The 10,664-nt window shown below is 44.9% G+C and overlaps 1 protein-coding gene across 1 annotated transcript; it reads left to right on the forward strand.

Annotated features, from left to right (window-relative positions):
- The first annotated feature begins 4,735 nt into the window (after window positions 1-4,735).
- Window positions 4,736-10,343, forward strand: LOC116720705 (scavenger receptor cysteine-rich domain-containing group B protein-like). Its single transcript, XM_032564101.1, is given in 7 exon segments — window positions 4,736-4,781; window positions 6,940-7,254; window positions 7,825-8,133; window positions 8,232-8,617; window positions 8,620-8,935; window positions 9,083-9,174; window positions 9,517-10,343. Coding segments are annotated over 7 exon segments (1,566 nt in total). The 3' UTR covers window positions 9,619-10,343.
- The last annotated feature ends 321 nt before the right edge of the window (window positions 10,344-10,664 follow it).

Here is a 10,664-nt window from a genome sequence, read left to right on the forward strand (position 1 = left end):
CTGGTTTCACCAGTTTAACGTTCTGGTTTTACCAGTTTAACGTTCTGGTTTCACCAGTTTAACGTTCTGGTTTTACCAGTTTAACGTTCTGGTTTCACCAGTTTAACGTTCTGGTTTCACCAGTTTAACGTTCTGGTTCCAGTTTAACGCTCTGGTTTCACCAGTTTAACGTTCTGGTTCCAGTTTAACGTTCTGGTTTCACCAGTTTAACGTTCTGGTTTCACCAGTTTAACGTTCTGGTTCCAGTTTAACGCTCTGGTTTCACCAGTTTAACGTTCTGGTTTCACCAGTTTAACGTTCTGGTTTCACCAGTTTAACGTTCTGGTTCCAGTTTAACGCTCTGGTTTCACCAGTCTAATGTTCTGGTTTCACCAGTTTAACGTTCTGGTTCCAGTTTAACGTTCTGGTTTCACCAGTTTAACGTTCTGGTTTCACCAGTTTAACGTTCTGGTTCCAGTTTAACGCTCTGGTTTCACCAGTTTAACGTTCTGGTTTCACCAGTTTAACGTTCTGGTTCCAGCTTAACGTTCTGGTTTCACCAGTCTAATGTTCTGGTTTCACCAGTTTAACGTTCTGGTTCCAGCTTAACGTTCTGGTTTCACCAGTCTAACGTTCTGGTTTCACCAGTTAACGTTCTGGTTTCACCAGTTTAACGTTCTGGTTTCACCAGTTTAACGTTCTGGTTTCACCAGTTTAACGTTCTGGTTCCAGCTTAACGTTCTGGTTTCACCAGTTTAACGTTCTGGTTTCACCAGTTTAACGTTCTGGTTTCACCAGTTTAACGTTCTGGTTCCAGTCTAACGTTCTGGTTTCACCAGTCTAACGTTCTGGTTTCACCAGTTTAACGTTCTGGTTTCACCAGTTTAACGTTCTGGTTTCACCAGTTTAACGTTCTGGTTCCAGCTATAGGTGAACTGCAGCAGCAGGCGGGAAGCCCACAGGTCAAAGGTCACTGGGGGAAGCAGACGGAAGGGAAGATTTTCCACAAACTAGACGACGTTTAGTTCTGGATCAAACTGTGACTTTATTTATATTTATAATATTTGTTTTATATTTTAGAGCATCATATCGGTTGATGTTTGGGTTTTACTTCTGTTTGTTATGGGTTATTAAATGATCATTTATCGGTTTTATTATTTATAGTTTGCCACATTTCATCCATCCATCCTGGGTCGGGTCGCGGGGCAGCAGCTGCAGAAGCGAGGTCCAGTCTTCCCTCTCCAGCCTCTTGGTCCAGATCCTCCCTGTGGATCCCAAGTTGTTCCCAGGCCAGTAGAGGAACATCGTCCCTCCAGCGCGTCCTGGTTTTCCCCTCCTCCTATATTTAATCTTAGTAAATTCTTATGTTCCGTTTCTTGTATATTAGAATTGATTTGTCTGATTATTGTTTGTAGGTTGAGTGAATTCAGATTTTTTGGGTAATTTCTTCTCTTCCAGCTGATCCTGATCACCTGCATCCAGCTTAAAGCTCACTGGTTTCCTTTGCTCGTACATTACTTTATGTCTCATTAAAACTTTAAATTGTCTCATTTGAGTCTCAGTTTGACACTAAAGTTGCTGTTAATTTCCAAACGTTAATCTTAATCAAACATTTTAACCTTTTCCAACTCTGCAGCAGAAAACACAGGAGTGGATTTAGGGATGATCTGTTTGGGATTCCAGAAAGGTTCCCTGTCTTAAAACTTATTAAATAAAAGAGATTTTTCCCTCTGAGCTGCTTCTGGATCACATCTGGATCATGTGACCGCACACTTCGCTAAAAGGTTTGTACCAATCCAACATCTGCCTCCAGGATACTGAGACAATAAGCACAAATCTGATTAATTTAGTGTAACAATAATGAATTTGTTTCATTGTCCACTGCCTTTCACCAGATTCTGATCAAAACAAAGAAAATATCAGCTGCATGCAATGTGTAACGGTAGAAACTATTTGTTCTCTAAAAAAAATGTTGGAATTATCATGAGTCATTATCACTCTTACATATTTCTGCATCATTAGTTGTTTTGCATTTAACGGTCTTAGCCTTCTGCTGTGTGTGGGGTGTGTGTGTGTGTGGGTGTGTGTGTGTGTGTGTAAACTGATACTATGTTGGGTTTTGTGACTCACCCTTACAAAACATCTCTGCTTGTTCCATCTTTAACTAGATGAACTGTGTGCAAAGATAAAAACTTGTTTTCTTCGTCATCCACTTCCTTCTTTCCCAAATAAAAGTCGAGCTCCAACGGCAGCTTGTAGAAGCGACTCGCTGCGTTTTCTCCTTTCGCGAAAGCTTGGCTGAAGAATAATAAATGTTGTCTGTTGTTTCTTTTTATGTAGGTTGAGACAATACCTATCAGAAAACCTCAGCTGAACTAAAGACAAGGACTTCTGGAATAATGTTATTTAGATTATTTATTGTCTTCATTATTTTGGTCCCATCATGAAAGCACTATAAAGCTACTGACAGAGAAGCAGCTGAGATCCTGTTAAAACTCATATTTTCTACTTTCACTCAAATAAAAGCTCCACTGTCTGCACCAAACACGTTGGGATGAAATGCAGCCGAGAAAAATATACGTGAGATTGAAGGAACTTTAACCCCAAAATATTACCTCAGTATTTACATTTGTCAGTATAGTCAAAATAAAATATAATGCAATATTTAGATCTCAATTAAGGTTCAGGAAAGTAATATTTTACTAAGCCTCAGAATTACTTTTTAGGATGAACGTTCTTCCTTTTGTTTTGTAACTTCACCAGCCAAAAATGGCTGAAAATGGTGACTAAAGATGGCGGCCATCTTTAGTCACCTGCTCCTTTCTCTAGCAGCATTAAAACAGATTTTCAAACTTGAAATTCAGATTCCAATATTCTTGTTGTGTCAAAGTGACCACAGCAGCTCCGCAAACAGAAAACCACAAGACGGATTATAACCACAGCAGAATCCTTCTGAGCTCATTTGGCTCATCAACTCTCAGCAGAGAGCCAGAACCAGAACCAGAACCTTCCAGCACAAACAAGCCAAACAGGTTAGCATCGACCGCGTTAGCATGACGGCAGCAGCTCCTACCTGGAAAAGTCTTCTCGGTCCGCCGCTCCAGGAACTGTTGCCCCTGTTTTTAGATGAGTCCAGCGGATCCTCACTTGATTAAAGAGATCCTCTTGTTGTCCATCTTCAACCTGCTGCTGCTTCCTGACGCCATTTTGTTTCTCAGACATTTCAGCAGCCAAATAAAACGCTTCTGAAGCCGAGGTCGGGCTGCTTAGAAGATCCGCTTAATTTATGTCTGCTGAATATTTTACCTGAGAAAGAAGCTGAACCAACAGGAAGTGAATGGAGACAGTCTGAGCTGCAGGAAGCAGCCAGACAGACAAAAGGACAAAACAGAAGAAAACAAAAAGACAAAACGTTGTTTGTTTATGAAATAATTTCCTTCTTTGGAATTTTCTTTATAAATTTCTGTGATTATCTTCAGTTAGAGCAAACATGAGCATCTGCCCTTTGACCTTTCTGGGAGGTAATTGTGCTTTAATGGGAGATGCTATAGAAAATGCAGACTGTTAAATGCAAATATGTTTGTTTAATACACGAAATACATGATTGTTGTTGTAATTATGGAAGCATGTCTATAAAAGGACAGAAAAGGACGATTAAGAAAATGTCTTCATGTTTTCACCAGCAGTTGTGATGCAGATGCAGCACATGCAAAAAGACGAGCAGGCGGCAACTAATGCAACAGTTGATGGAAACCGAAGGAAAACAGCCTGAAGGAAGCACGAAAACACAGAAAATGTTTTCACAGCTAAAACAGCTTAAAGGTAACTGGGATATTCAAACCCAGGTTTTAATTAAAAGCTCATTTTAATTCTGGCACCAAACTTGTTCCGTAGCTTCTGGATCGTTTCTGTTTGGTTCTTTTTTTAGGTTTTTTATGTCAAACAGAAAAACAAACACAAACTAGTTTTCATCAGTTTGATGTTGATGAAACAGAAGACAATCAGAAAACCAGATAAATGACGTCTGACTGATGATATTGATTGTTGGAGCTATTGATTCTTTATTTCTTGATCCTTTTGAATTTTGTTAGTTTATTCTTAAATTTATATTTTTTGTATTATTTACAGTTAATTTGTAGGTTAATGATTGTTTTTTATTTATTTTGTGTTTTCTTATTTTTCTTATTTATTTTCTAAAACAGGAAGTAATGTGGGTCGGTCCACTTCCCATTAGTGCCGGGCCTGGTTCAGAACCAGCAGGCATTTGGGTTTGGGGCCTGTGGTTTTACCAGAGCAAGAGAGGCAGCATGAGAACAAAGGAAAGTTTGAACTGTGTAATAGTTTAGTGAAATAGAAAAATGAATCATCCAGAACAATCAACACGTTTGGACATTGAACTTCTTTTACCTGCGTACAGAAACTGGACTCAGAGCCTCAGTGGCTGGATGGATGTTTGGTTGGATGTTTGGTTTGGTAAATAATCACCACTACATTGATTATTATGGGATGAATCTGCAAGTTTTTCAGCTTCATGTCAAGAAGAAAATGTTAAAAACTGGATTCTGCTGTTTGTTGTTCTGCAGCTGAAGTCAAATGAGAAATTTGGGATTTAAATAAGATTCAACATGTTTGTTCTTTTAAAGCCAAGTGTCAAAATAAACTTTCCCCTGAAATGCAAATAAGTTTGTATAAAATTTTGCATGTTGTTGGTAAAAGTGAAGAAGCTGAAATCCTGCAGTCAGACTGGAGAGGAGCGATGGAGACGATCCTGCTGGTCCTGCTGGTCCTGCTGGCTGCAGCAGGTAGGAGATGAGTTCAAATCCTCAGCTGTGGTGGGGGGCTGGTCGTCACGGCGACAGCAGGTAGGAGATGAGTTCAAATCCTCAGCTGTGGTGGGGGGCTGGTCGTCACGGCGACAGCAGGTAGGAGATGAGTTCAAATCCTCAGCTGTGATGGGGGGCTGGTCGTCACGGCAACAGAGAGCAAACTGTTGGACAGGTGATGAGAAATAAGAGAGAAAGTATCTAAAGCAGTTCAGGTTGTTTCTGAATGAATCCAAAAGTTTTTGATGTTTATTCATAAAAAAAGTAAAGATGGAAAAAAAATCTTCCAAATGTATAAACATGTTTATCTCTGTTAATTTAAATATCATTACAAAGTTTATTTTACTTTAAAAACTGAATAAATTATTTTCATAGCAGTTTCTCTGAAAGAAACAATAAAAAAGATTTTAGTATAGAATATTCTATGATCACGTTGTTGTACAGGATCAATAACGGAAATCGGTGAAACTTTCCACAAAGAAGCCAAGAACATTCATTAAAAGTTAAGTGGAAGGAAAAAGTGTGGTTTAAAAAAATGTGCAGCTGCAGATAAAATGATCAAATGAAATCCATTCATAAGTTTGATCCAAAATGTTTGGACCTCAGCTGCAGTCAGAACTTCATGATCCGCCATGCACAGATTGGTCCATCAGAACCGCCTGGCCCGGGCTGAGCAGAACCAGAACCTGAAGGTCTCAGAGTCTGGAGGAAGAGAGTAGAGGAACCAGAACCAGGAGTCACTTGCCGGTCCTGGTCCACTGGGTTTTCTGGAGTCAGTTCAGTTCAGCAGAAATCAAATCCTGTTTATTGATCTGATCAAATATGATAAATTTAAAATTTCATCCACATCCTCAATATTTGGGCCAATATTCAAATTTTTGCTGATCCTGATTCTGAGTCTCAGCAGCAGTTTGCCTGAAATTTGCATCGTTGATGATTCTGCCTGAGTTTCTCTAAAATGAGTTTATTTAGATGAATGTCACACTTAATCCTCCCTGGAAAGGTCTATTCAGGGGTCCTGGAGAGGAGGGTCCGTCGGATTCAGGAAGAGCAGGATGGTTCTGGTTCTGGTGGTGGAACACTGGACCAGCTCTACACCCTCAGCAGGGTCCTGGAGGGTACTGGGAGTTCGCCGAACCGGTCTAAATGTGTTTTGTGGACCTGGAGAAGGCATTCGACCGTGTCCCTCGGGGAGCCCAGTGGGGGGTTCTCCGGGAGTATGGGGTACCGGGCCCTTTGATACAGGCTGTCAGGTCCCTGTATGACCGGTGTCAGAGTCTGGTCCGCATTGCCGGCAGTAAGTCGGGCTCGTTTCCGGTGAGAGTTGGACTCCGCCAGGGCTGCCCTTTGTCACCGATTCTGTTCATCACTTTCATGGACAGAATCTCTAGACCAGCCAAGGTGTTGAGGGGATCCGATTTGGTGGCCTTAGGATCTCATCTCTGCTTTTTGCAGATGATGTGGTCCTGTTGGCTTCATCAGGTCATGATCTGCAGCTCTCGCTGGAGCGGTTCGCAGCCGAGTGTGAAGCGGCCGGGATGAGGATCAGTGCCTCCAGATCCGAGGCCATCATGGTCTTGAGCCAGAAAAGGGTAGAGTGCCTTCTCCGGGTCGGGGGGGGTGTCCTGCCCCAAGTGGAGGAGTTCAAGTATCTCGGGATCTTGTTCACGAATGGGGGAAGAAGGGAGCGGGAGATCGACAGGCGGATTGGCGCAGCGTCTGCCGTCAAGCGGGCGCTGTACCGGTCCGTCGTGGTGAAGAGAGAGCTGAAGCTCAGTCATCCGGGAGGGACTCAGAGTAGAGCTGCTGCTCCTTCACATTGAGAGGAGCCAGTTGAGGCTTGGGCATCTGGTCAGGATGCCTCCTGGACGCCTCCCTGGTGAGGAGTTCAGGTCCCACCAGGAGGAGGGGAAAACCCAGGACACGCTGGAGGGACGATGTCTCTCGGCTGGCCTGGGAACGCCTTGGGATTCCCCTGGAGGAGCTGGAAAAAGAGGCTGGGGAGGGAAGTCTGGGCCTCCTTTCTGAAGCTGCTACCCCCTGCGACCCGACCCCGGATAAAGTGGAAGAAGATGGATGGATGTTTTCCTCCAATCAGCAGTCTTTATATCTCCAGTTTCTCCTCTGTGTCTCTCAGTCGTTGACGCCCAGACCAGGTTAGTCGGGCCGTCTCGGTGTTCTGGGAGGGTTGAGGTCTACCATGATGAAGTCTGGGGGACGGTGTGTGATGACAGCTGGGACCTCAGCGACGCCGCGGTTGTCTGCAGGCAGCTGGGATGCGGCTCCCCAAAGAGTGCCCCCACGGTCGCCTACTTTGGTGAAGGAACCGACCCGATCTGGCTGGACGACGTGGCCTGTGCAGGAACCGAGAGCAGCTTGGCTGATTGTCTCCACAGAGGATTTGGAAGCCATAACTGTGGACATGGAGAAGACGCTGGTGTCATCTGTGAAGGTAAGACACCATGAATGACTGCAGATAAAAACTTCTGTGAAAACTGGATTCATCTCAGCATCAAACCCAGCCGGTCAGTTTGATTCATGAGATCAGGAGAGATTTACAAAGCTGCACAGTTTCCTCAGCATTTTTCAAACATTATTTGTTTTTTTTCCCTGCAGTGAATTCAGGCTGAACAAAAACAAAAATTATGTCCTGACTTTAGTTTGGTTTATGCCTGACGCTCTGAACCTGGCAGAAACTTTACCTGCTTTTATTTTCTGTGCGCTCGTTGCAACTGCAGCTGATAGACACTAGGGGCAGCAAAGAGCGTCTCTTTGAACACAACATGTTAAAAGAAGTAAGAAATAAACACAGTTAGTAGCAACATGGCGGCAGCTGATAGTATGGTGTTGTCATCACTCTTTATGGACCAAATCTTTGAGATGTTTGTCTTTTCAAACCAAACCAGGTGGAGCTCTGGCTTGTCCGCCATGTTTTTCTTCACATTTCAGAGTGTGTGGTGTAGATCTGCTTCAGGTTGGAATGCTGACAGATAATAAAACCAGTTTCATTGGTCTGGACCAGGAGAAGCCCAGTTCAGACTGGCGGGTCCAACCCGGTGTTCAGGGAGGGTGGAGGTCTACCATGGAGACGCCTGGGGGACGGTGTGTGATGACGGCTGGGACCTGAGCGACGCCGCGGTGGTCTGCAGGCAGCTGGGCTGCGGCGCGGCGCTCGGCGCTCCGACCTCGGCCTACTTTGGCCAGGGAACCGGGGAGATCTGGCTCAGCAACCTGAGCTGCTCAGGAAGGGAAGTCAGCCTGTCCGGATGCTCCAACCCGGGGTTCGGCATTCAGGACTGTGATCACAGTGAAGACTCTGGCGCCATCTGTGGTAGGAAACGCCGCATTACAGCCAAACAGATTCAACTCACTTCTGTTTCTTGATTCCAGTTCAGATGTAAAGAAGTGAATGTTTGGTGTGTCGTTCAGCTGGAGCCCAGATCCGGTTGACCGGTCCAACCCGGTGCTCCGGGCGGGTCGAGGTTCTGTTCAACGGCACCTGGGGGACGGTGTGTGATGACGGCTGGGACCTGAGCGACGCCGCAGTGGTCTGCAGGCAGCTGGGCTGCGGGCCGCCTCAGGCCGCCCTCAGCGCCGCAAGCTTTGGGGAAGGAACCGGCCCGGTCTGGTTAGCTGACATGAGCTGCTCCGGAACCGAAGCGGACCTGACTGAGTGCGGCCACAGCGGGTTTGGGGTGAACCGCTGCGGACATGCTGAGGACGCTGCGGTGGTCTGCGGTAAGCCGGTCTCCACCTGGCGGGTCAGTCCCGCTGGGGAAACGGCTGTTTTGGTTCCGGACTCAGGGAAACGTTTCGTCCAACAGGCGCCCCGGTCAGACTGGCGGGTCCAAGCCGATGTTCTGGACGGGTGGAGGTCTACCACAGCCAGGCCTGGGGGACGGTGTGTGATGACAGCTGGGACCTGAGCGACGCCACGGTGGTCTGCAGGGAGCTGGGCTGTGACCGGGCCTATGAAGCTCCAGGTGGGGCCCAGTACGGACCCGGAGCTGGAAGCATCATGCTGGACGACCTGGTCTGCTCCGGTACCGAGAGCAGCCTGACGGACTGCGCGCACAACGGGTTTGGGCTGCAGAACTGCATCCATGAGGAGGACGCCGGAGCAATCTGTGAAGGTACCGGCCGCCTGCAGCGGGTCAACCTCTGGCTTACAGGACCCGAGCTAATCAGAACCAACCTGCATCTAGGTCCAAGTTATCAGGGTCGAGGCTTCATCAGGCTCTGAGTTCATTATTGGTTTTCGGTTTTGTTCAAATCTTTAGGAATCGTTAGGAAGGTGGTGAGACTGAAGGTTCTGCAGGATTCCTCTCTGGACCTGAGCGACCCGGCGGTGCTGGACGGGTTTCTGAACCAGGTGAACCCTGAGGTCACGATCCGTCTTCAGTTATTAACTGATCTCGGCTCCAGAACATCATGTCAGAGTTCGTTTCATGTTTCCTTCAGAACTGATGCAGATTTGATGAGAAATGATGAAAGAAACGATTCAGATGTTTCAGCTCTAACTTCTCCTCCTCCTCTTGTTCCGTCTTTTGGATCTTTGCTCTTTTTGTCTCGGTTCTGTTTCGTGTTCATTTTCTAACTCTTCGGTTCTCTGCTGCTCCCAGGCTGACAGGAAAACTTGCAGACATTTATTTTCCTGAACACTGATGGGTCCGTTGATGAACAAACTAAACTTTAGTTTCTTTTCTTGTTTCAGCTGAAGCAGAAGCTGCAGGATCAGGAGCTGAACGGAAACGTCAGACTGAGCTGGATGACTTCCGACGGAAAAATCTTCAAAAAGGACGAAGGACAAAACTGAAGAGCAGAATAAAGTCTCAGTTCGTTTCCTGGCTGATTTGGGTTTATAATAATCATACGCTGCAGCTTAGAGGAGGGAATTAAACCTGAACTTCACATGAAAACAGTCAATTATTAAAACATGAAATGATCAAATGTTGAATGTTTTAAGAGTGAAGCTCTGAAATGTAATGATTAAGATCCAACTGAAGGCTGTAAACCAATAAGAGTCTCACACAACATGGCGCTGTGACGTCGCCCCCCGGTGGCTCTGAGCGGGAACAGCAGGTTTACTTCTTCCTCTCAATCCTCCTCATCCTGGTCAAACTGCAACACAAACATCAAACTGGGATTTATATTACAATAAAAAGTCATTATTTACCATTCCAGCAATATGGAGAACAGGTGAAGAGCAGCTCCAGGAGAAGATCCGTGTGTTTGGGTTTGAATATATTTAATAAACTACTGATGACATCTTGGTTTCTTTCTCCTGGTTCTGATCCATCTGAACACCAAACAGGATCTTAATACTCTGAACATCATGAATTCACAACATATAACAGACATTTTATCACTTCAGTTATTTCCTGTTACATGATGCAGACCTGAGGAAGCTGGTTCATAATCATCATGAAGGTTATTAATGAGATGTAAACAGTTGCATGTTTCCATGGAAACGAGCGGAGCTCTGATCTTCATCGCTGCAGTTTGATGTTTTTCACCTGGAAAATTGATTTATGATTTTAGATTCACTTGAAATGTTTTCCATTTAAAAAATAAATGTTTATTAAACATGAAAACAATGTTTCAAAATGTTTTTATTGGGATTCATTTAATGTGTTTAAATGAAAGTAGATTCTTTTTTTAAAGGGACAATTTCATGTAAAATCATCTGTTTTGATCTTTACATCATATTTTAATATTTAATAAAAATCAAACCTGCAGTGCTGCTTTGATCACCTCCTGGTTCAGAAATCCTTTCATCTCCATAGCAACCATTCCGCTGTAAACGCCTGGGTGGACTTAGCCCCGCCTTCCAGCTGCAGCTCCTCCCCCACTCTGTTCCTT

The sequence above is a fragment of the Xiphophorus hellerii genome, chromosome 1 (genome assembly GCF_003331165.1).
Source record: "Xiphophorus hellerii strain 12219 chromosome 1, Xiphophorus_hellerii-4.1, whole genome shotgun sequence".
NCBI lineage: Eukaryota > Metazoa > Chordata > Actinopteri > Cyprinodontiformes > Poeciliidae > Xiphophorus > Xiphophorus hellerii.